The sequence below is a fragment of the Cervus elaphus genome, chromosome 20 (assembly GCF_910594005.1).
Source record: "Cervus elaphus chromosome 20, mCerEla1.1, whole genome shotgun sequence".
Classification (NCBI taxonomy): domain Eukaryota; kingdom Metazoa; phylum Chordata; class Mammalia; order Artiodactyla; family Cervidae; genus Cervus; species Cervus elaphus.
The window spans coordinates 138,401,212-138,427,774 of NC_057834.1; the positions used below are offsets into that span (position 1 = coordinate 138,401,212).

General features: G+C 44.2%; 1 protein-coding gene across 7 annotated transcripts in view; it reads left to right on the forward strand.

Moving 5' to 3' along the window:
* Nucleotides 1-12,468: 12,468 nt before the first annotated feature.
* The window catches only part of LOC122678167, a 48,924-nt gene continuing 34,829 nt past the window's right edge, over nt 12,469-26,563 (forward strand). For all 7 annotated transcript variants that reach the window (XR_006336010.1, XR_006336012.1, XR_006336011.1 and 4 more), the window contains exon 1: nt 12,469-12,956. Coding sequence is in view for 3 of the 7 variants with exons in the window: in XM_043878730.1 (XP_043734665.1) it covers nt 12,748-12,956 (209 nt within the window). In the remaining 4 variants the exon portion in view is untranslated. The remainder of the gene's footprint in view (nt 12,957-26,563) is intronic.

Sequence of the window (26,563 nt, forward strand, 5' to 3'; positions counted from 1 at the left end):
TGGAAACCAGCAAATGTTACAAGTCAGGACTTTTCATCTTGGAGATCTAGTTGTTAAAAGTTATTTATTACCGTACAAGTTCAGCTCTTTGGGGTCTCCACCTAAATGGGGGGGGGTTTACTGGGTTCCCCACTCTTGGCAGGACCCAGGCTCCAGTTTTTGTCCTCTAAGCCCCCAAAAGCTGTTAAATGTACAAACTAGCCTCTTACCCTCCTCTTCCACATCCAAGTCCATCAGTGCAGAAGCAACCCTAGATGTCTCTCACTTGGTCGTTTCCCAGTTTGACCTTTATGAACAGAGCTGTGCAAACATTTATGTGTAGGTTTGGGGGTGGACACACATTTCAACTGCTCCAGGACAAACACAGGGAGATTGCTGGGCTATATAGTGAGTGGATGCTCCGCTGTGTAAGGAGCTGCAGGCTGTTTTTCAGAGTGACTGGACTGCGCCGCTCTGCATCCCCATTAGCATATGCGAGAGTGCCAGCAGCCGTGCTCCTGGTCTGGCTGTTAACTCACCAGCTCGCTTCCTTACTTGTGTATTGTCGCTGTTCAGTCACTAAGCCATGTCTCACTGCAGCTCGCCAGGCTTCCCTGTCCATCACCATCTTCCAGAGCTTCCTCAAACTCATGTCCATTGAGTCGATGATGCCATCCAGCCATCTCATCCTCTGTCGCCCTCTTCTCCCCTCGCCTTCAGTCTGTCCCAGCATCAGTGTCTTTTCCAAAGAGATGGCTATTTGCATTAGGTGACCAGAGCATTGGAATTTCAGCTTCAGTATCAGTCCTTCCAATGAATATTCAGGGTTGATTTCCTTTAGGATTGACTGGTTACTTATATATGTATACATGTATTTATTTTACTTTCATTTTAGCCCTTCTAGTAAGTGTGTAGTTATAATTTAAAGCTATATTTCAATATTTCCTCACGATAGTGAAGACTTTTCCATGTCCTCAGTTTCCATTAATAAAACCTCTTTGGTAAAGGGTCTGTCCAATTCTTCTGCTGGTTTTAAAAGTGGATTGTTTAACTTCTTATTGTTGAATCTGAGTGTTCTTTAAATAGGCTGGATACACATCATTGTTGGATATGTAATTTGCAAATATTTCCTCTCTCATGTCTGTGTTTTATAGTCTTTATATTTCCATTGATTTAGAAAAATAGATAAATGACATAGAAAACAGAACTCAGAAGGAAAAACAAACCATTCATACAAGAAACACAGGGAGGGAAGGACTAAAAGTTTATATACCAAACTCAGGAATTTGATTGCCTTTGGGAGGGTGATGGGGATGGTGGGGGAATGGTTGAGAGGGACTGTAGTTTTTTCTGTAACGAATGAAATTTTTACAAAGAGAAAGATGTATTTAATAAGAAACACATGAATATGTGAATACATTATGCCATCTACCATCAACAACATGTCAGCCATGAAATGAAAAAACACTTGCTCCTTGGAAGGAAAACTATGACAAACCTAGACAGTGCATTCAACATAACCTTGCTGACAGAGGTCCATATAGTCAAAGCTATGGTTTTTCCAGTAGCCATGTGTGGGTGTGACTTTTTGACCACAAAGAAGGCTGAGCACTGAAGAACTGATGCTTTCAAACTGTGGTCCTGGAGAAGATTCTTGAGAGTCTCTTGGACAGCAAGGAAATCAAACCAGTTAATCCTAAAGGAAATCAACCCTGAATATTCATTGGAAGGACTGGTGCTGAAGCTGAAACTCCAATACTTTGGCCACCTAATTCGAAGAACTGCCTTACTGGAAAAGACCCTGATACCCAGAAAAGATTGAGAGCAGGAGAAGAAGCAGGTAACAGAGGATGAGATGGTTGGATGGCCTCACCGACTCACAGGACATGAGTTTGAGCAAGCTGCAAGAGATAGTGAAGAACAAGGAAGCCTGGTGTGCTGCAGTCCATGGGGAAGCAAGGTTGCACTCGACTTAGCTACTGATGTACAATATTGTGTTAGTTTCAGATGTCTAGCACAATGACTTAGTTATATATACACACCCACAGATAGATACATATATATATTCTTTTTCAGATTCTTTCCCTGTCTAGGTCCTTACAGTACTGAGTAGCGTTTCCTATGCTGCGCACAGGTCCTTCTTGTTTGCCTATTTTGTATATATTTAGTAGTGTGTATATGTCAACCCTACCCTTCTAACTTATCCGTTGCCCCCCACCCCCCTTCCTTTTGATAACCATTAGTTTGTAGAAACTTACTCTTTACAATGTGAGTGGATGTTTAAAAAGTAAAAGATCCCCCATAGGCACCTAGAGTCTTGGGTTTCCTGGAAAAACATTGGGAGAACCAGCTGAGTTCCTCCAAGAGGTGATCGGAGCTGAGAAGCGACTTTGCCTCCAGACAGTGCAGGGCAACGCCTGCCTGGCTTTGCACGCCTTTCCTTACCTGGCTGGGGTCAGGAGCTTCTGACCCCGCCTCTGCCGTAAGGATTCACCTTCTGCAAGAAAGTTTGCAGTGACGGCGGATTCTGTTCTAAAACCAGTTCTGATTCTAGCTCTAAGAGAACTGTATTCCCCCATCTCCTTACACACACTTGAAGTCTGGTCCTGTTTCCTGAAAGTGGTTTTAAGGAGTATGATAAAAATGTTAAAATCCCTTGGATTTAGTCCCAGAAGGATAAGAAAGTCATATTATATAATGAAACTTATAATTTCACCATTTGGACCAGTTCATTGCTTTTCTTGAACTCAGCATCTTCATTCACAGGCATTAAAGATTTGCAGTTAAATATTAATTTGCATTAAAAATCCCTAATCCTGACTTGTTAAAATTGTTTTATATTATTATACTTTTCTGTTTACTTTCATTTATTTCAAGGGAGAATGCCTAATAGAGGTTGCACACAGATTTTGTAATGTTGACAAACCCAAAATATTGATAAAGGAGGATTCTGACCAGAGTTGACAAGTAAAATAATAGTCAAAGAAATGACCTCACTCTCTCTCGTTTTTAAAAATCCAGAATTGTGTATAAAAACACAACACTTTCAGTAATTTTTTACTAAAAATTCAGTAAAAGAGTTTTAGTTTTGTTTCCTTGGCTGTCCTTAGAATATTGTAAAGTGTATCTCTGACTCTATAGTAACAGGTAAAATGCTATTTTTAAAATTAACTAATGAATTATTCCAGTGTTAAAAAAACTTTCAAGGGGTTTCTTTTTATTTCTATTGAGATGACATTGATTTATAACTCTACATAAGTTTTATGTGTATGACATTATATTTCTACTTCTGTGTACCTTATAGCATTGCTCACTACCAAAAATATCCAGTCTCCACTGGTCACCATTCAGTTGATCTCCTTTGCCTCCCCCAACCCCTTCCCCTCTAGTAACCACTACTCTGTTCCTACTTGGTTTTTTCCTGTTTGTCTGGTTTGGTTTGTTCATGTATTTTGTTTGTAGAATGTCTTGATGAAGGTGAAACAGGAGTGTGGAAAAGCTGGCTTAAAACTCAACATTTAAAACACCAGGATCATGGCATCCGGTCCCATCACTTCATGGCAAATAGACAGGGAAACAATGGAAACAGTGACAGACTTTATTTTTGGGGGCTCCAAAATCACTGCAGATGGTGACTGCAGCCATGAAGTTAAAAGATGCTTGTTTCTTGAAAGGAAAGTTATAACCAACTTAGATGGCATATTAAAAAGCAGAGACATTACTTTGCCAACAAAGGTCTGTCTAGTCAAGGCTATGGTTTTTCCAGTAGTCATGTATGTATGTGAGAGTTGGACTATAAAGAAAGTTGAACACCGAAAAATTGATGCTTTCAAATCGTGGTGTTGGAGAAGACTCTTGAGAGTACCTTGGACTGCAAGGACATCCAACCAGTCCATTCTAAAGGAGATCAGTCCTGAATATTCATTGGAAGGACTGATGCTGAAGCTGAAGCTCCAATCCTTTGGCCACCTGATGTGAAGAGCTGACTCATTGGAAAAGACCCTGATGCTGGGAAACATTGAAGGCAGGAGGAGAAGGGATGACAGATGATGAGATGGTTGGATGGCATCACTGACTCGATGGACATGAGTTTGAGCAAGCTCTGGGAGATGGTGATGGACAGGGAAGCCTGGCGTGTTGCAGCCCAAGGGATTGCTAAGAGTCAGACATGACTGGGCAACTGAACAACAACTATATTCCATACAAGAGTGAACTCATATGGCATTTGTCTTTCTCCATCTGATTTACTTCACTTAGCAAAATACCTTCAAGTTCCATACAATTTGTTGCAAAAGACAGGATTTCATGTTTTATGGCTGAGTAGTATTTTATTGTATATATCTATCTATATCTGTATCTTCATCTACCCATGTTTTTCTATACGTGTATCACATCTTCTCCATCCGTTCATCCATGGATGGGCACTTTGATTGTTTCCATATCTTGTCTACTGTAAATAATGCTGCAGTGAACAGAGGGATACATACTTTTTTTCAAATTAGTGCTTTCATATTCTTTTACAAATACCCTGATGTGGGATAGCTGGATCGTATGGTGGTTCTGTTCTCAACTTTTTTATACTGTTTTCCATACCACTTCACACTCCCATCAACAGTGTATGAGGTTCCCTTTTTTCTCCATCCTTGCCAACACTTGCTATTTCTTGTCTTTTAGGTACCAGCCATTCTGACAAGTGTGAGTTGATATCTCACTGTAGTTTTGATTGCATTTCCCTGATTATTAGTGATGCTGAACATATTTTCACATTCCTGCTAGCCTTCTGTCTTTTTTTTTTTTTTGAAAATGTCAAAAAAAAAAAAAGAAAAGAAAATGTCTATTCAGCTCGTCTGCCCATTTAAAAAAACAGGGTTGTTGTTAACCAAAACAGTTCTTTATATAATTTTGATAGTAACCTCTTATAGGATATATGATTTGCAAATATCTCCTCCCATTTGATAGGTTGTTTTTTCGTTTTATGGGCAGTTTTCATTTCTGTGCAGAAGCGTTTAGGTTTGATGCAATCCCATTTGTTTATTTTGGTTTTGTTTCCCTTCCTGAGGAGATGGATCCAGATATCTACTGCTAAGACTGATGCCAAAGAGTATACCACCTGTGTTTTCTTCTGGGAGTTTCATGGTTTCAGGCCTTGCATTCAAGTCTCTGATCCACTCCGAGCTGGTTTCTGTACGCAGTGTGAGACAGAGATCTAGTTTCATTCTTTGGTGTGTGGCAGTCCAGCTTTCCCAGCGCCGTTTTTTGAGGAGACTGTCTTTTCTCCCTTGCATGCTCTTCACTCCTCTGTCAGAAGTTAATTGTACATATACGTGTGGCTTTATTTCTGGGCTCTCAGTTCTGTTCTACTGATCTATGTCCCCATTTTCCTGCCTGTCCCATGCTGTTTTATTACTATGGCTTTGTAATATAGTTAGAAGTCAGGGAGCATAATACCTACAGGTTTGTTTTTTTTCTCCTCAGGACTGTTCTGGCTGTGGGGTCTTTTGTTGTTTCACATGCATTTTAGACTTCTTTTTTTTTTCTATTTCTGTGAAAAATGTCCTTTGGATTTTGACAGGGGTTGCGTTGAATGTGTTAGGTAATATGGGCTTTTTGATACTGTTAATTCTACTAACCCATGAGCACAGAATAGTTTTCCGTTCATCTGTGTCTTCTTCAGTCTCTTTCTACAATGTCCAATAGTTTTCATGTATAGGTCTTTTGGCTCCTTAGTTAAATTTCTTCCTAGGTATTTTATTCTTTTTGTGTGTGTGTGATTCAAAATGGGATTGTTTTCTTAATTTTTCTTTCTGCTAGCTCACTTTAGTACTTTAGAATGTATTTGTCATATTAATGTTTGAAAAGTGCCAGATGAAATTATTTCTAAACTGCACAAAGCTTTCCTTTTCTCCACATGTTTTAAAATCCATAGTCAATTTTACTTCATGGTAATTAAAAAATATTAAATTTATAATAATTTGATTCATAATCAAACATGAATATAATGACAGAATAGTATTTGGTAACATATGAATTATATGACTATGTCTTATGGGAAAACTATCCTGGTTATAATGAATATGCTATTTCTCTATGACAAAACTTATTCTTTCTGAGGAATCATTAAATGCAAAGAATTATTGAAATGACCCCTGTCTCATATTGTATAATCATGCAATGCAATTATGCAGTAAATTCTGATAATTATATTTCAATTGAGTTAAAACATTTAATTGAACTAAAATGTTATCATAGACTATCCTCAAATATGCACACATATTTTAAATTTCCTCCATGTAATCACCAGGAGAGCTTAATACTGAACTAGCAATTATTGTGTGAGCGTGCTAAGTCACTTCAGCCATGTCCAACTCTTTGTGAGCCCATGGGCTGTAGCCCACCAGGCTCCTCTGTCCATGGGCTTCTCCAGGCAAGAATACTGGAGTAAGTTGCCATTTGACCTGAGATGGAGCAGGGATTTGTGAATTTAGAAATAACTGAATTTTTATACAAGAAAGTGAACTTTGTAAGGTCATTTGTTAAAATCTAGAGCCACCTTTATCTTTGAAGCTTTCCTAAAACGTCGAGGCAGGTCCTAAGACACAGAGCTGAGAGAGGCTTGGCTGACGCCCACAGGCCCTGTGACGGCGTTTCAAGGCCTGTCCCACCTGAGCTCGGCCACGGCTGCAGACACACCGGAGCTGCTGGCAGTTGTGGCTTTTCATTCATAAAAATTTCATAAGTGAAAGAGGAGCTTTGGGCAGATTGAGAGCAGGGAGACGAGATCAGCTACTCGTTTCATTCTAGATAATTTCCCCAGAAAATTTCCTGTGTTTCTGTAAATGTGGAACTAACCGGCTTCATTCAACATTTTCTGGGGAATTGGGTATTGAAAGTCAGAACTTCTATGATATGTTAACACTGTGTTCTGGGCTTCATTTCCTTAGGGATCTTCTTTAATGACTGTGTTTCTTAAAACGTGAGAAAAAGTCAAGTGAAAAGGAACAAGGGAGAGAAAGGAAAAAACTCCTCTCGCTGAGATCACGTGCCATCTTGGAGACATTTTAGTCAATACACATTTCTGAAGCTTTTCATCTGCAGCTGCGCCGGGCGGAATGCTGAGCCAACGCAATCCAAAACCTTTAGGAGATGGAGCGCCACGTGCGCAAAAGTGCTTCGTTATCACATCTCCGTGGGAGGCTTGATGTGAGCGTGGTCCTGGGGAGGGAGGCGTGGGAGATGCTCCTGGGAGTGGACTCCCTTTCTAGGACACTCGCAGAGTGGGCTTGGGGCGGAGGGGAGGTGCTAACATGGGTCTGCTCCCCCGGCAGTACGGACAGAAGCAGCGCTCCCTGCTCGGTACCAGGTAGGAAAGCTCCAGCACTGTGGCCCCTTGGGACACTTGGAGGGGCCAGGCCAGCGTGATCTGTTGGCCCTGATGGAGAAGAGTCACGGGTCCCCAACCTGTCAGGAGACGAGAGGCGATACAGGGAGGACGGGGAGGAAGGAGGTGGTGCCTGCGGGTCAAGGCAGGAGGCAAGCAGAGCAGAAGGGGCCGGGACCCTGCCAGCCTCAGCCAGCTGCTCACTGCCCCACCCCCAAGTCGGGGTGGCTCTTGCCAGGTGGGCCTAGTCAGGGGCTCTGCACCCCTTTATGCAGTGGGGACTCAGAGATGTCAGGGGGCCTGACCAAGAAACAGCCTGGGTTCTGAGCCCATTTGTAAGTTTTCAGAGAAAGCCAGATATGCACCCCAACCAATGATGGGGGGTGGCCCACGTGTCACTGGTCCACCCCCACTTCCCTGGGCCCCCGCCTCTGAGCAGGGCACTCTGGAGCTGTCCCTCTGTCCACCGTAACTCTCCCCCCGTCAGCTGCCTGACCTGAGTCTGGGCCAGACAAGCTGGTGGTGGCCTAGTCCTTTGCTAGAGCCAGCTCTGGGGGGGCGAGCAGCCTTTGTCCTTGTTGGGGGCAAGGAAGGTGAGGAATAAAGGGAAGACCGGCTCTGCTGAGTGCTCGTGTTTGTAGAGAACGCGCAGGCAGCAAGCACCTCTGAAACACTGCAGACCACTCTGTCTCCCAGCCTTGTCCGGGGGCGTTCCAGGGCTCAGCTCTGGGCCTCCGAGGAGCTGGGTCACCGTCACACGGGAGGACATCCTGAGGAGGACCCATGTGCAGAGCAGAGGCTCTGGGCCTGGCTCCCCGCACCGCCCCCCCCCCCGGCCCCATCTCCTATCAGGCACATTTCGGCAAAGCTATCGACCCACTTGAGTCTCTGTCTCCACCTCTCTGAAACCAGGTGCCGCACTCTTCCCTAACGGGCTGGTGGTGCCGATGGCGGGTAGATGCTGCAGCCCACAGGGGCCCCTAAGCTGTGGCTGTCTCGGTTCCCCTGGGGCGATGGAAGCAGCACATACTGGCATTAGCACAGGCTTTGGACACATGCTGCTGCTGGGGTGCTATGTCATTTCGGAGCCTGGCCCAGAATGCTCAGAAACCTCTCAGCCCTGACTGCACCACCGCACCCCTGCCCCCGAGGGTCCTCAGCCATGGCTCCGAGGTGCGGCTGGAGCCCTGCGTCCCTGTGGGGTCCCTCTGCCTCTTGCCCACCTTCCCATGGTCTTCAAGCTCCTCGAGGCGGGTGCGTACACACCCTGTCCAGATTCCAGCCCCCAGGGCGGTGTTGGGTAGTGGGCCGGGACCTCGATGTGCCATTTAAACCCGTATTGGGCGTGATCCCCGCCATCCCTGGGCTCAGACCTTGGCTCCTGCCTGTACGATGCCCAGGCCCCCTCCCAAGGCACTGGCAGGCAGAGTCCTCGGCGGGTTAACAGGAAAGCGGGGAGGGTATCTTCTCAGGGAAATGGCCCGCATTCATGCAGCTGTTCCAGAACATTACTGAACTGCGTAGAAAATGCCTCTCTAGGTCCCCGAACCTGCCGTCTCATCGGCCACCAGAGGTCTGGCCTTGGTGGAAGGGAGGGAGAAGACTGGGCTCGCAGCCCCCCAACCCTTCTGCTCCCCTCTGCCCCTGCCCTGGACTCGCCCTGGGCGGTGGGGCGGGGAGGGCGGCGAGCCGCGCTGGCTCTTTGCACACGGCTGTCAGTCTTGAAACGGCCGCCGGTGGGTCGCCCTGCAGGCTGGAGTCTGAGGTCCACGAGCATCAACAGTCAGGTGGGCCTTGGACTCAGACGCCGGGCGGGGCGCGCAGAGCTGGTGCGGAGCCCGGCCTGGGAAATAAAGACCGTCTCCCTGCCACCCCCCACCCCCACCCCCAGCTCTGCCCAGCGGCACTCCCGCACTCTCTCTGAAGTCGGGTCTTGGCAGTTGCAAGGCTTCAGCTGGCAAAACAAGCCTGGCAGGCCCCTAGGGCCTGAGCTGCTGAATGCCACGTGGGCAGGGGGTCCCTCCCTCCCCTCTGGCCCAGCCGCTGGAGACCCGCCGGCTCAGACTCAGACTCCAGGGCACAGGGGACGTCAGACCCTCAGGGGCCACGCGCTGACCGAGGCTGGGTTTGGCTGGTGGCCAGGGCACAAACGGAACACGCCGGGCCCTGAACTTCCTCCAGTTGGAGTGAGAGGTCAGCTCTATGTGGGTTACAACTCCTGGGGGTGGTGGGAGGGTGGTGGGGGGGATGACAACTTCTTTTTAAGGACTCCAGTGGAAATGTCTCCTCGCAGCTGTGAAAATATTCTTCAGATCAGCCATCCTGGCCAGCGTGTAGAGGGCAGGGTGTGTTCCAGGGCCTGGGGAGGGAGGTCTGTTTTCTCCTCATCCCTGAAAGAGTCCGAGGTGGACACGACCCTAAAACACAGAGCGGCTTTTACACCCTCCCATGAACCGAGTCGTGGCCCACAGGCCAGCTCCTTCCCTCTGGCAGTTTTTCTAAACACCCAGAGCAGTTGCATCAGCCATGAGACTCCAACCCTGTCGCCCAGAGGAGAGAGTGGCCGCTGATTTGTTCTCTTCAGTTGCAGTGCTGGCCCTGTGAGCACTTTATCAGCGCACCAGACTAATGTTCGGGGCCTCTGGATCAGTTCAGCTCAGTCGCTCAGTCATGTCCGACTCTGTGACCCCATGGACTGCAGCACACCAGGCCTCCCTGTCCATCACCTACTCCCGGAGCCTACTCAAACTCATGTCCATTGAGTCGGTGATGCCATCCAACCATCTCATCCTCTGTCGTCCCCTTCTCCTCCTGCCCCTAATCCCTCCCAGCATCAGGGTCTTTTCAAATGAGTCAACTCTTTGCATCAGGTGGCCAAAGTACTGGACTTTCAGTTTCAGCATCAGTCCTTCCAATGAATATTCAGGACTGATCTCCTTTAGGATGGACTGGTTGGATCTCCTTGCAAGAGTCTTCTCCAACACCACAGTTCGAAAGCATCAATTCTTCAGTGCTCAGCTTTGTTTATAGTCCACTTTCACATGTACACATGACCACTGGAAAAACCATAGCCTCTGGATAGATGTCCGTAAAAACCCGAAACCAAAGTCTCCCTTTGATTCCTGAAGCTGGGATTTTGTGTTGGGATATCTGTAAGCGTCCTGGCCTCAGTTTTCTAGTCTAAACGTTGAGCTCTCATTACAGGTTGCCTCATAACACCATCAGCTAGGTCCTCAGAATCATATTTACGGAGGGTTTTTAATCCACACTGTATCTTCACAGGCATCTTCTCCTTCCTTTCATGGTCCTACAGGAGGGGCGAGGGCAGACTGTCTCATCTCACACGTAAAGAAGCAGAAACTCCAAGGTGTTTGGAACCGCCCAAGACTGCTCATTCCTATGTGTCAAAAGACGTCTCCCGGACGAAAGCATCTAAAGGGAAGTCATTCTTGTTCCCAGGCCCGCATGTCAGCACGGGCTCCCGCTTCACTCTGTGTGTGTGTGAGTGCTTTAATTGGTACCCACGTAAAACAGTCCTTTCTGTTGTTTTTTCTTCAGCAAGTTGTAATCACAGACTCTCTTCTGCCTCTTTCCCAGGGGGAAGGCAGTCTCACTCAGGGTGAGGATAAAACACAAGCCATCAGGGGCTAAATCTGCGCTGAAAAAACTCTGCGCTGAAATTATGTGCTGTCTCCCCACCCCCTTCCCCAAAGAGAAGCTGCCTTTTGATTAACGTTGCTGGGGGTTATCTGGATTTTGTGTCTTTTACGGCAAGTTGCGGAGCAGCCTGGGGGCAGTGCTAGGAGCCTGGGCCTACCCCGAGGCTGGCTGGAAGATCTAGTGAGCTCACATGCACGCCCTGCTCAGTTCAGTGTCTGCTGCTCACTGCCTGTGTGCTGTGAGATGGTGCGAGAGGGGGGTGAGAGCCATGGGGGGCGGGAGGGCAGGGGAGAGGGGTCAGGTGCAGCTCCCTGAGTGGGACCGACGTGAACTCCTGGGTCGGGCACGGACCTGGAGACAGGACCAGACGGGATGTCTCTGAAAAGCGAGACTCTTGACGCTTTGGGCTCCCGTGGATTTTGCCCCGAGCCGGTGGTGCGCTGGTAGAGGCTTAACGACAAGATACCTGAAAAGAAAAGCAAAAGGCCCTGATCAGTAGCATCTGCTGATTTCTCTGGTGTAAATCCTCCCAGAGTGGCAAGTGTTTCAAGCTACCCAAAGCAGAGCTGGGGAGATGCAAAGTCAGCTCTCGGGAGCCCAGGCCTCTGGGACGATGCAGGAAGGGCATCTGATGGGCAGGGCTGCGGTCCAGGGAGGGGAACCCATAGGCACGTCCCGCCTCGTGGGGGCCTCTTCATGGGCTCTTGGAGCAGCAGTTGGGCTCTGGGATCCCCTGCCCGGTGCACCTGTGTGTGTGCTCCTGTGACCAGCTTCTCTGGGTGCAGCTGTGAACATAGCGCTTTGGTACCAAGGAGCTTGGAAGCCTCTTGTCTGGCCTCTGGGCCAAAGCAGGACTGTCTTTTGTGAGAGATGCTCTGGGGAGGTGGTCTTGCAGCCCTCGGCCTTGCCTGGGGCCCTGGTGCTGCTGGACAGTCTGGCTCATTGCAGAACTCTCCCCACCTCTCCTTTACTGCCTCCCGGTCTGCGTCCTACAGCTCCACCAATGGCCCCTTCTCCGTCTCCTATGAGAAACGCCTCCGCCGCCTGACAGTGGCCCTCACGTGTCCTGAGGGCTTTCTCCTAAAGCTGTTCTTTTCCAGCTCTGGCCAAGGTCCCCGCCTGGAGCTTTTCCCTGATGGAGTCTTGTGCTGTCTGCAGAGCATCTCCCCACACGGGCGCCTGGAGAAGGGAAGAAGGCGTTGCTCTGGGAACTGACCCTTATCCCCAAACCACACTCCTGAACCGGATGCGTTCCACTGTGGACACAGAGTAACAATCTGGAAAGCTTTCAAATTCCTGCAGGTCGAGTTTTCCTGGTAAATGAGCTCCGAGAATCGCCATGGTAACACCCGGGGACCGGTCCCCTCTTCCTGACACCTCCTACCTTGCCTGCTCTTCGTCCAGACCTACTGGCGGGTCATCGGGCCCCCATCATTGACGTTTGGGCTTAATTTTCCAGACTCTGTTATTCTTCCCCCTCTCACCTTCTCACAGCCCCGTCTCCCTGATCAGAGCCCCTGCCCCGTGCCCCCCCCCCCCCCCCCCGGGGCCGCCTTTCCCCGTGCTCCTCTCCCTCCGGAGGGCTCTTCGGACGGTCCTTCAAGGCCCCGCCCTTCAGAAAGTGTTCCTTTGTTCCTCCACGGGTGGTGGCTCCACGTGGCTCCTTCCTGACGGCTGTGAGGTCACGTGGATGCCTGCCTCGCCAAGCAGGAAAGACTGGTTTGCAAGCGATGGCGCACCTTCCGGGGAGGCCGGAGGACTCTCCTCCCATCCTGAGGGACGTCCAGGATGCCAGCCTCGGAACCCAATGGGCTGGCCTTGGCCCTCCACCTCCGAGCTGTACTTTTCTGTTTATTGTGAAAAAGAACACAGGCCGAGAAAGCTGTGTAAAACGTCCTCGTCTGGAATCTAGGATTACGCGGCGTGAACCACCCAGGCGGTAAGTGGGGCCACGCCCAGCCGCATAGGCACAGTCTAAACGGATGAGACCTGGGGAAGGGGGGCCGTTTCAGAGCTGGGTCAGTGGAGCTCATTCCTGCCCGGCTGGTTCACGGAGCACTGACTCAGCTTTCCCACCAGCACGCAGTCAGTGGCTGTCACTGCCTGCCCCATCCTCGGATGTACGGGCAGATCACTGAAGGCAGAGAAACCTCGGACGTGGGTGCCAGGAGCTGGAGTCTTCATTAGTCCTGAAGCAGCAGAGAGCGATTTCAACGCCATTCTCTCCATCAGAGCGGCTTCCCAGGGGGCTCAGTGGTAAAGAATCTGCCTGCCAATGCAGGAGACACTGATTCAGTCCCTGGGTTGGGAAGATCCCCTGGAGGAGGAAACGGCAACCCACTCCAGTATTCTTGTCTGGAAAATTCCATGGACACAGGAGCTTGGTGGGCTACAGCCCATGGGGTTGCAAAGAGACACGACGGAGTGACTGAACACACATGCCCACTCTCTCCATCAGAAGGCTCCTTCTTTCCTATTTTGGGGACTCTTGATTTCTCCATCCTTGAAGGAATCCTGGCATCCTCAAAGAGGCCAGCCTCTGGCTTTGAGAAATCCAACCTGAATCCCCATGTTAATAAAGTGACTCATGTGTGGGCTTAATGATCCCTTTGTTCCAGGGAGAGCATGATTTCTACTGAGTGATAATCTATTTATGAATGATTGCATCTGATGAGACATTATTTTATCTTCTACCAGTGCTTATACTTTTATAACATCTTGTCCAGTTGCTCAGTCATGTCCAACCCTTTGCAACCCCATGGACTGTAGCAGGCCAGGCTTCCCTCTCCTTCACTATCTCCTGGAACTTGCTCAAATTCATGTCCTTTGAGTCAGTGATGCCATCCAACCAGCTCATCCTCTGTCGTCCCCTTCTCCCACCTTCAATCTTTCTCAGCATCAGTGTCTTTTCCAAAGAGTCAGTTCTTCGAATCAGGTGGCGAAACTATTGGTTTCCAGCTTCAACATCTGTCCTTCCAATGAATATTCAGGGTTGATTTCCTTTAGGATTGACTGGTTTGATCTCCTTGCTGTCCAAGGGACTTTCAAGAGTCTTCTCCAGCACCACAATTCAAAAACATCATTTCTTCCATGCTCAGCCTTCTTCATGGTCCAACTGTCACATGCATACCTGACTACTGGAAAAACCACAGCTTTGACTACATGGAGCTTTGTTGGCAAAGTGATGTCTCTGCTTTTGAATATGCTGTCTAGGTTTGTCATAGCTTTCCTTCCAAGGAGCAATCACCTTTTAATTTCATGGTTAAGGAAGGACATTTAGTAGCTAGTAGAAGAAACAGGGTCTGTTTTTCTTGGCTGACTTTGAAGGAGTAGGCTGGAATCGGTTCATTTTTCCTGAATGCCTAATGCTTGGAATTGTGAAATATATTATGCTTGCCTGACTCGAGGGCACCTAAGCTCTCGCTATTGTATACGGCAAACATCTTTTGCCCTCTTGCCGATCTGAGCATGTCTAGATGAGCTTGGCTGCTGCGTGATCCCTTCCAGCTGAAAGCGTTCAGCTCCAGAGAGGGTTGGTATTTGCATGGCAATTAGTTTGTATTCCTACACAAATTTTCATGGATTCAAGTTCTCCATAGAAAGGATGAACCAAAGGGTAAACTGAACCACAGATTAAAGGGCTCGTGTCAGGCAATTCTTTGAACAGTTTTTTTTTTATGGTTTGGAGCCGTCATTATTTGTAATATTCTCTGAAAAGCCAGCAAATAATTGTTTTCCCCCCTACTGATTTTGTTCTTCTCCTCTTAGCAAATATTGATTCTTTCCACCCCCCCACCAAACTTGGTCCTGAATGGGACTGAAATTAACAGGGCTGCCTTTGTTTTAATACAATGAACAAAAACTTGTGTTTGGAAGAGTTCTTGTCCTGCCAAAACATCTGTGCCCAGCCCAGATGGCAACCCGGCTCTGGAAATAGGGTCTGCGAGTTAAACGCTTCTGCCCAGTCAGCATGCACAGCGAATGTGCTGAATTCTTATAGGCTCTACAAAAATAGTAACTTTTGAAAACTTCTTGGCAACGGAGGACTTTTTTTTTCAATGTGTTAAGAATGTGGGACTTCCCCATTAGATAACTAAGTAGAGAAAAGCCCAATTTATCATCAGAAAGCCTGCTCATAAGCATTGCTTTTAAAGTTTTGTATCTCTAACATATATTGTATTTATAACAGCACTGATGTGAATGATGTCATGATGTAGGAAGGAGCGATGTTTCCAACACAGTGGTGGTAGAGCTGTTGTGACCTCTAGGATTTTCTCCATGCATTGAAAAGAAGTTATGAAGAGGGGGTGTATTTGTCAAGAATGTCAAGTGGGAGAATTTTGCAAGAGATGTAAGGGCATTTCCAGGTTGTGTCTTGGAAACGTTTCTTTGTTATTCTCGGCATTTTCCAAACTGCCAAAGCTTTCAGCTTCTTCGATGGGATCCATAACCTAAATATATCTGAGAAGTGGAAAGAGACCCTGATTTTTTTTTTTCAACCACCAAAACTGTATTGAGTACCAGCTGTGTAGCTTAGGCTTTGAGTAAGTGTCAAAGGATGAAGAAAGGCACGTGTAAACTCATTATGTACATGCAGCTGTTTCCTAGACGGTGTCAGGTCCTAGAATTAATTGTGTGATTTAATTTTGTAAGAGGCAAGGTTTTTAAGTGCTGTCCTGGCTGTGGGAGAATGGTCTGCCCTTTCTTCCCAGAAAGTAGGTAACTCCCAATCCATTATGACAGAGTGTGTGCATACATGTCTCACATCCCACTCTTTGCAAACCCCTGGACTGTAACCTGCCCAGCTCCACTGTCCATGGAATTTTCCAGTCAAGCATACTGGAGTGGATTGCCATTTCCCACTCCAGGGGATCTTTTTGACCCAGGGATCGAACCCGCATCTCTTTCATCTCCTGCATTGGCAGGCAGATTCTTTACCAACTGAACAGGGTTTTGACCTTCAAATCAGCAGACTGTTCTTCTAGATATACTTTTGTACTTCACTCTTTTGTTTCAAAATTATATTTGTGAGTTTTATTCAAGTGTAGTTGTTTTTTGTTCATTTTTATTGCTCTAAGTATTTCAGTATATTGGATTCATAAAATTTATTTATCTATTCTGGCTTTTTTTTTTTTTTGGTTGAATTTTCCAGAGAAGCTATCTAGACCTGGAGTTTTCTTTGAGGGAAAAAAAATTTCACTTATGATTCAATTTCTTTAATGATTATAGGCTTTCCATGCTTTAAGTGTTAAATTTTTATAAATTTGCCATTTCATCTAAATCTCCAAGTTTATTTGGAGAAATTGTTGGATTTTTAAAACAATACCCTTATTCAGTTCAGTTCAGTTGCTCAGTCGTGTCCAACTCTTTGCGACCCCATGAACCACAGCACGCCAGGCCTCCCTGTCCATCACCAACTCCCAGAGTCCACCCAAACCCGTGTCCATTGAGTCGGTGATGCCATCCAATCATCTCATCATCTGTCGTCCCCTTCTCCTCCTGCCCTCAATCTTTCCCAGCATCAGGGTCTTTTCAAATGAGTCAGCTCTTCGCATCAGGTGGCCAAAGGATTGGAGTTTCAGCTTCAACATCAGTCTTTCCAATAAACATCCATGACTGATTTCCTTGAGGATGGACTGGTTGGATCTCCTTGCAGTCCAAGGGACTCTCAAGAGTCTTCTCCAATACCACAATTCAAAAGCATCAATTCTTTGGTGCTCAGTTTTCTTTATAGTCCAATTCTCACATCCATACATGATTACTAGAAAAACTATAGCCTTGACTAGATGGACCTTTGTTGGCAAAGTATTGTCTCTGCTTTTTATTTTTTTTTTTTTATTTTTATTTATTTATTTTTTTTTGTCTCTGCTTTTTAATATGCTGTCTATGTAGGTCATAACTTTCCTTCCAAGGAGTAAGCGTCTTTTAATTTCATGGCTGCAATCACCTTTTTTCATATCTGATGACCTGTAATGATGTTTCTTTTCTCATTTTTGACATTATCTATTTATGTGTTTTGACTGTTAGCTGTATTTGCTTAGTTGCTCAGTCGTGACTGACTCTTTGTGACGGCCAGGCTCTTCTGTCAGTGGGATTTCCCAGGCAAGGATACTGGATAGCCACTCCCTTCACCATGGGATCTTCTTCACCCAGGGATCAAACCCTTGTCTCCTGTATTGCAGGCAGATTCTTTACCCGCTGAGCCAACAAGGAAGCCATTATGCCTTTTTTCTTTACTCCTAATGAATCTCACCATGTAGTGACACTAATATTAGTTTTTTCCAAATAACCAGTAGGTGTATCTACTCTAATAAATATTACTTTTTATTTTTTTAATTCATGGTCCTTTTATTATTCTTTCTTGATATTTTCATTGTATTTATTTTGGTGTTATTTTCCAAATGTCCTGAAATGGATGGTTAATTCATTTATTTTTAGTGTTTTTTCCCACCTCACAGACATATAAGGCTATATAAGGCTATATATTTTCCTCTAAATACAGCATTACCTGCATCTCATAATTCTGTTAAGTAGTATTTGCTATTGTTCAATAGAAATAATTTCCAATTTCCCCTGTGAAATTGGAAATTTCCATTTCAAACCTATTTCAAACCTATGGGTTGTTCAGAAGCATATTGATTTCCAATAATATGGGGGGGTTTTAGCTATCTTTCATTATTATAGTCATATCTTGTTCTATTGCATTTCACTTTGCAGATATTGCTCCTTTTTTTTTTTTTCTTTTACAAATTGAAGGTTTATGGCATCCCTGCTTTGAGCAAATCTATTGGTGTCATTTTTTCTGGTAGTATTTGCGCACTTTGTGTTATCTATGTCACATTTTGGTAATTCTCAAATGGGGCTTCCCTCCTGGTGGCTCAGACAGTAAAGAATCTGCCTGCAATGTAGGAGATCCAGGTTCAATCTCTGGGTCAGGAACATTCCCTGGAGAAGGGAATGGCAACATACTCCAGTATTCTTGCCTGGAGAACCCCTTGGGCAGAGGAGCCTGGCGGGCTGCAGTCCATGGGGCTGCAAAGAGTGGGACATGACTGAGTGACTGACACACTCTCTTGGTAAATCTCAAAATATTTCAAAAGTTTCATTATTATTTTTGTTATGATGATCTGTGATCAGTGATCTCTCATGTTAATGTGCTTAGTTGCTCAGTTGTGTCTGACTCTTTGTGACCCCATGGACTGTAACCCATCAGGGTTCTCTGTCCATGGGATTCTCCAGGCAAGAAGACTGAAGTGGGTTGCCATTCCCTTCTCCAGTCTTTCATATTACTACTGTAATTGTTTTGGGCACCATCAAAGGTGATGAACTCAACTGATAAATGTGTGCATCTGACTGCTGCGCGGAATGACTGCTTCCCCACCTCCCTCTCTCTTCAGGTCTCCCTGTTCCCTGAGACACAACAAAATTGAACTTAGGCCCAATTCATAATCCTAAGTGCTCAGTGAAAGTAAGAGTCACATGTTTCTCACTTTAAATCAAAAGCTAGAAGTGAGTAAGCTTAGTGAGGAAGGCAAGTCAAAAGCTGAGAGAGGCCAAAAGCTAGGCCTCCTATGCCAAATGATTAGCCAAGGTGTGAATGCAAAGAAGTTCTTGAGGGAAATTAAAAGTGCTGCTTCAGTGAACACGTGGATGATGAGAAAGGAAAACAGCCTTATTGGGAGGAAGTTCTAGTGGTCTGCATAGAAGGTCAGACCAGCTACATCAGTCTCTGAAGCTTAAGCTAGAGCAAGACCTTAACTCCCTTCAACTCTGTGAAGGGCAAGAGAGGTGAGAAAGGTGCAGAAGGAAAGTCTGAAACTCGCAGAAGTTGGTGCCTGAAACTGAAGGAAGGAAAGCATCTTTAAATGTAAGAGTGAAAGTGAAGCCGCAGGTTCTGACAGAGGAGCTGCAGTGAGTTCTCTGGAAGATCCAGCTGAGATATTCAGGAAGGTGGCATGTGAACAACAGGTTTCCAACGCAGGTGAAACAGCCTTCTCTTGGAAGAAGATGCCATCTAGGACTTTCATAGTGAGGAGAACTCAAGGCCGGGCATCAAAGCTTCAAAGGACAGGCGGACTCTCTTATGAGGGGCTAATGCAGCCTGTGACCTTAAGGTGGTACCAATTCCCATTTATCATTACAAAAGGCCTAGGGTGCTTAATAATTATACCACATCTGCTCTGCCTGTGCTCTAGAAATGGAACAACAAAGCCCGGTTTACTGCTTACGACATGGTTTACTGACTATTTTAAGCTCACTGTTAAGACCTACTACTCAGAAAAAAAAGGTTCCTTTCAAAATATTGCTGCTCATTGGCAATGTACCTGGTCACCCAAGAGCTCTCATGGAAGTGGGAAACAAGATCGATGTTGTTTACACGCCTGGTAGCACAACATCCATTCTGCAGCCCGTGGGTCAAGGGGTAATTTTGGATTTCAAGTCTTATTATTTAAGAAATACATTTTGCAAGGCTATAACTGCCACAGACAACAATTCCTCTGATGGATCTGGGCAAAACCTTCTGGAAAGGATTCATCATTCTAGATGCCATTACAGATGTTTGCAATTCATAGGTAGAGGTCAAAATATTGACATTAATAGGAGTTTGGAAGAACTGGATGCCAACCCTCATGGATGACTTTGAGGGCTCAAGACTTCAGTGGAAGAAGTAACTGTAGATGTGATAGAAACAGCAAGAGGACTAGAATTAGAGCCTCAATTATGCCCGAATTGCTGCAATCTCATGATATGACTTGAACAGATGAGGAGTTGCTTCTAAGGGATGAGCAAAGAGAGCGGTTTCTTGAGATGGATCCATGCCTGGTGAAAATGGTGTGGAATTTGTTGAAATGACAACAAAAATTTAGAACATTACATAGTAAACTTGGTTCTTGAAGCAGCAACAGGATCTGAGAGGACTGACTCCCATTTCTATTGTAGGTAAAACGCTATCAAGCATCACTGCCTGCTACAGAGAATTTGTTCATGAAAGAAAGTGTCAATTGATGTACCAAATCTTATTGTCTTATTTTAAGTAATTGCCACACTGACCCCAACCTTAGCAACCATCACCCTGGTCTGTCAGCAGCCACTGACACAGAGACAAGACCCTCCTCCGGCAAAAAGATTATGATTCATTGAAGGCTCAGGTGATGGTGAGCACTTTTAACGATGAAGAATTTTTAATTAAGATATAAATGTAAAAGAAATACACAATGCTACTGCACACTAAATAGACTACTGCTGCTGCTGCTAAGTCGCTTCAGTTGTGTCCAACTCTGTGCAGCCCCATAGACGGCAGCTGACCAGGCTCCGCCGTCCCTGGGATTCTCCAGGCAAGAACACTGGAGTGGGTTGCCATTTCCTCCTCCAATGAAGGAAAGTGAAAAGTGAAAGTGAAGTCGCTCAGTCATGTCTGACTCTTCTTGACCCCATGGACTGCAGCCTACCAGGCTCCTCCGTCCATGGGATTTTCCAGACAAGAGTACTGGAGTGGGGTGCCATTGCCTTCTCCGAAATATTTCTTTGAGCCCCTTTTTGTGGGGGGCGGCAAGAATACTGGAGTGAGTTGCCATTACTGTCTCCAGGAGATCTTCCTGACCCAGGGATCAAACCCAGGTCTCCTGCATTGTAGGCAGACACTTTACCATCTGAGCCACCAGTGAAGTCCAAATATACAGTAAACATAACTTTTTTATGCATTGGGAAAAAGATTTTCTTTTTCTTTTTCTGGCAGAACTGCACAACATGTGGGATCGTAGTTACCCAACCAAGGAGCAGGTTGGCCTCACCTGCTTTGCAAGGTGGATTCTTAACCACTGGACCACCAGGGAAGTCCCTCTTACTTTTTTTCCTTCTTGGTTTCCCTCTTTCAGATTTTAGATTTTTCCTTATCTTTAGTGAAATGAGGTATTCTTGCTGGGGGAATCCCATGGACAGAGAAGCCTGGTGGGCTACAGTCCATAGGGTCACAAAGAGTTGGACACGACTGAAGTTGATTTAGCACACACACACAGTTTCATTAGAAGGGGCTTCCCAGGTGGCACTCATGATAAAGAATCTGCCTGCAATGCAGGAGACTTGGGTTTGATCCCTGGGTCGGGAAGACCCCCTGGAGGAGGGCATGGCCACCCACTCCAGTCTTCTTGCCTGGAGAATCCCTTGGACAGAGGAGTCAGGTGGGCCACAGTCCATAGGGACTCAAAGAATCGGACTCAACTGAGTGACTTAGCATGCACACAGTCTTGTTAGAGAATCTGGCTAGTTTCAGTCCCTAATATTCATTTATCCACTCTTCTATTAAATGTTCTATTTCTCTGTTTCTTTTCAGTACGTTCTGAATAATTTCTTCTGCTTTTTCTTCCAGTTTACTAGTTCTTTCCTCATCTGTCTCAAGTAACTTGTTAATTCTGTCCCTTATTTTTGACGTTGATTAGTATAATTTAAATTGCTTTAAGTTCTGAATCTTTTTAAAATCTGCAAAATTATATTTTATTTTATTTTTTTTTTCACTTATTTTTATTAGTTGGAGGCTAATTACTTTACAATATTGTAGTGGTTTTTTGGTCATACATTGACATGAATCAGCCATGGGTTTACATGTATTCCCCATCCCGATCCCCCCTCCCACCTCCCTCTCCACCCAATCCCTCTGGGTCTTTCCAGTGCACCAGGTCCGAGCACTTGTCTCATGCATCCAACCTGGGCTGGTGATCTGTTTCACCCTAGATAATATACATGTTTCGATGCTGTTCTCTTGAAACATCCCACCCTCGCCTTCTCCCACATAGTCCAAAAGTCTGTTCTGTACATCTGTGTCTCTTTTCTGTTTTGCATATAGGGTTATCATTACCATCTTTCTAAATTCCATATATAAGTGTTAGTATACTGTATTGGTCTTTATCTTTCTGGCTTACTTCACTCTGTATAATGGGCTCCAGTTTCATCCATCTCATTAGAACTGATTCAAATGAATTCTTTTTAATGGCTGAGTAATATTCCATGGTGTATATGTACCACAGCTTCCTTATCCATTCATCTGCTGATGGGAATCTAGGTTGCTTCCATGTCCTGGCTATTATAAACAGTGCTGTGATGAACATTGGGGTGCACGTGTCTCTTTCAGATCTGGTTTCCTCTATGTGTATGCCCAGAATTTGGATTGCTGGGTCATATGGCAGTTCTATTTCCAGTTTTTTAAGAACTCTCCACACTGTTTTCCATAGTGGCTGTACTAGTTTGCATTCCCGCCAACGGTGTAAGAGGGTTCCCTTTTCTCCACACCCTCTCCAGCATTTATTGCTTGTAGACTTTTGGATAGCAGCCATCCTGACTGGCGTGTAATGGTACCTCATTGTGGTTTTGATTTGCATTTCTCTGATAATGAGTGATGTTGAGCATCTTTTCATGTGTTTGTTAGCCATCTGTAGGTCTTCTTTGGAGAAATGTCTGTTTAGTTCTTTGGCCCATTTTTTGATTGGGTCATTTATTTTTCTGGAATTGAGCTGCAGGAGTTGCTTGTGTATTTTTGAGATTAATCCTTTGTTGCTTTGTTTGCTATTATTTTCTCCTAATCTGAGGGCTGTCTTTTCACCTTGCTTATAGTTTCTTTTGTTGTGCAAAAGCTTTTAAGTTTCATTAGGTCCCATTTGTTTATTTTTGCTTTTATTTCCAATATTCTGGGAGGTGGGTCATAGAGGATCCTGCTGTGATTTATGTCGGAGAGTGTTTTGCCTATATTCTCCTCTAGGAGTTTATAGTTTCTGGTCTTACATTTAGATCTTTAATCCATTTTGAGTTTATTTTTGTGTATGGTGTTAGAAAGTGTTCTAGTTTCATTCTTTTACAAGTGGTTGACCAGTTTTCCCAGCACCACTTGTTAAAGAGGTTGTCTTTTTTCCATTGTATATTCTTGCCTCCTCTGTCGAAGATAAGGTGTCCATAGGTTTGTGGATTTATCTCTGGGCTTTCTCTTCTGTTCCATTGATCTATATTTCTGTCTTTGTGCCAGTACCATACTGTCTTGATGACTGTGGCTTTGTAGGATAGTCTGAAGTCAGGCAGGTTGATTCCTCCAGTTCCATTCTTCTTTCTCAAGATTACTTTGGCTATTCGAGGTTTTTTGTATTTCCATACAAATTGTGAAATTATTTGTTCTAGTTCTGTGAAAAATACCATTGGTAGCTTGATAGGGATTGCATTGAATCTATAGATTGCTTTGGGTAGTAGTCTTTTTGACAATATTGATTCTTCCAATCCATGAACATGGTATGTTTCTCCATCTGTTCATGTCCTCTTTGATTTCTTTCATCAGCGTTTTATAGTTTTCTATGTATAGGTCTTTTGTTTCTTTAGGTAGATATACTCCTAGGTATTTTATTCTTTTCATTGCAATGGTGAATGGGGGATTGTTTCCTTAATTTCTCTTTCTGTTTTCTCATTGTTAGTGTGTAGGAATGCAAGGGATTTCTGTGTGTTAATTTTATATCCTGCAACTTTACTATATTTGTTGATTAGCTCTAGTAATTTTCTGGTAGAGTCTTTAGGGTTTTCTATGTAGAGGATCATGTCATCTGCAAACAGCAAGAGTTTCACTTCTTCTTTTCCTATCTGGATTCCTTTTACTTCTTTTTCTGCTCTGATTGCTGTTGCCAAAACTTCCAAAACTATGTTGAATAGTAGTGGTGAGAGTGGGCACCTTTGTCTTGTTCCTGATTTTAGGGGAAATGCTTTCAATTTTTCACCATTGAGGGTAATGCTTGCTGTGGGTTTGTCATATATAACTTTTATTATGTTTAGGCATGTTCCTTCTATTCCTGCTTTCTAGAGAGTTTTAATCATAAATGGATGTTGAATTTTGTCAAAGGCTTTCCCTGCATCTACTGAGATAATCATACGGTTTTTATCTTTCAATTTGTTAATGTGGTGTATTACATTGATTGATTTGTGGATATTAAAGAATCCTTGCATTCCTGGGATAAAGCCCACTTGGTCATGATGTATGATCTTTTTAATATGTTGTTGGATTCTGTTTGCTAGAATTTTGTTAAGGATTTTTGCATCTATGTTCATCAGTGATATTGGCCGGTAGTTTTCTTTTTTCGTGGCATCTTTGTCTGGTCTTGGAATTAGGGTGATGGTGGCTTCATAGAATGAGTTTGGAAGTTTACCTTCTTCTGCAATTTTCTGGAAGAGTTTGAGTAAGATAGGTGTTAGCTCTTCTCTAAATTTTTGGTAGAATTCAGCTGTGAAGCCATCTGGTCCTGGACTTTTGTTTGCTGGAAGATTTCTGATTACAGTTCGATTTCTGTGCTTGTGATGGGTCTGTTAAGATCTTCTATTTCTTTCTGGTTCAGTTTTGGAAAGTTATACTTTTCTAAGAATTTGTCCATTTCTTCCAAGTTGTCCATTTTATTGGCATAGAGCTGCTGGTAGTAGTCTCTTATGATCCTTTGTATTTCAGTGTTGTCTGTTGTGATCTCTCCATTTTCATTTCTAATTTTGTTAATTTGGTTCTTCTCTGTTTGTTTCTTAATGAGTCTTGCTAACAGTTTGTCAATTTTGTTTATTTTTTCAAAAAACCAACTTTTAGCTTTGTTGATTTTTGCTATGGTCTCTTTAGTTTCTTTTGCATTTATTTCTGCCCTAATTTTTAAGATTTCTTTCCTTCTACTAGCTCTGGGGTTCTTCATTTCTTTCTTCTCTAGTTGCTTTAGGTGTAGAGTTAGGTTATTTATTTGACTTTTTTCTTGTTTCTTATGGTGAGCCTGTAATGCTATGAACCTTCCCCTTAGAACTGCTTTTACAGTGTCCCATAGGTTTTGGGTTGTTGTGTTTTCATTTTCATTCATTTCTATGCATATTTTGATTTCTTTTTTGATTTCTTCTATGTTTTTTTGGTTATTCAGAAGCGTGTTATTTAGCCTCCAGATGTTTGAATTTTTAATAATTTTTTTCCTGTAATTGAGATCTAATCTTACTGCACTGTGTTCAGAAAAGATGACTGGAATGATTTCATGTTTTTTGAATTTACCAAGGCTAGATTTATGGCCCAGGATGTGATCTATTCTGGAGAAGGTTCCGTGTGCACTTGAGAAAAAGGTGAAGTTGATTGTTTTGGGGTGAAATGTCCTATAGATATCAATTAGGTCTACCTGGTCCATTGTGTCATTTAAAGTTTGTGTTTCCTTGTTAATTTCCTGTTTAGTTGATCTATCCATAGTTGTGAGTGGGGTATTAAAGTCTCCCACTATTATTGTGTTACTCTTAATTTCCTCTTTCATACTCGTTAGCATTTGCCTTACATATTGTGGTGCTCCTATGTTGGGTGCATATATATTTATAATTGTTATATCTTCTTCTTGGATTGATCCTTTGATCATTATTTAGTGTCCTTCTTTGTCTCTTTTCACAGCCTTTATTTTAAAGTCTATTTTATCTGATATGAGTATTGCGACTCCTGCTTTCTTTTGGTTTCCATTTGCGTGAAATATTTTTTTCCAGCCCTTCACTTTTAGTCTATATGTGTCCCTTGTTTTGAGGTGGGTCTCTTGTAGACAGCATATATAGGGGTCCTGTTTTTGTATCCTTTGTCTTTTGGTTGGGACATTCAATCCATTTACATTTAAGGTAACTATTGATAGGTATGGTCCCATTGCCATTTACTTTGTTGTTTTGGGTTCACGTTTATACAACCTTTCTGTGTTTCCTGCCTAGAGAAGATCCTTTAGCATTTGTTGAAGAGCTGGTTTGGTGGTGCTGAATTCTCTCAGCTTTTGCTTGTCTGTAAAGCTTTTGAATTCTCCTTCATATCTGAATGATATTCTTGCTGGGTACAGTGATCTAGGTTGTAGGTTATTCTCTTTCATTACTTGAAGTATGTCCTGCCATTCCCTTCTGGCCTGAAGGGTTTCTGTTGATAGATCAGCTGTTATCCTTATGGGAATCCCTTTGTGTGTTATTTGTTGTTTCTCCCCTGCTGCTTTTAATATTTTTTCTTTGTGTTTGATCTTTGTTAATTTGATTAATATGTGTCCTGGGGTGTTTCACCTTGGGTTTATCCTGTTTGGGACTCTCTGGGTTTCTTGGACCTGTGTAACTATTTCCTTCCCCATTTTAGGGAAGTTTTCAGTTATTATCTCCTCGAGTATTTTCTCATGGCCTTTCTTTTTGTCTTCTTCTTCTGGGACTCCTATGATTTGAATGTTGGGGCATTTCACATTGTCCCAGAGGTCCCTGAGGTTGTCCTCCTTTCTTTTGATTCTTTTTTCTTTTTTCCTCTCTGCTTCATTTATTTCCACCATTTTATCTTCTACCTCACTTATCCTATCTTCTGCCTCCGTTATTCTACTGTTGGTTCCCTCCAGAGTGTTTTTGATTTCATTTATTGCACTATTCCTTTTTAATTAACTTTTTTATTTCTTCTAGGTCCTTATTAAACATTTCTTGCATCTTCTCAATCTTTGTCTCCAGGCTATTTATCTGTTATTCCATTTTGTTTTCAAGATTTTGGATCATTTTTATTGCCATTATTCTAAATTCTTTTTC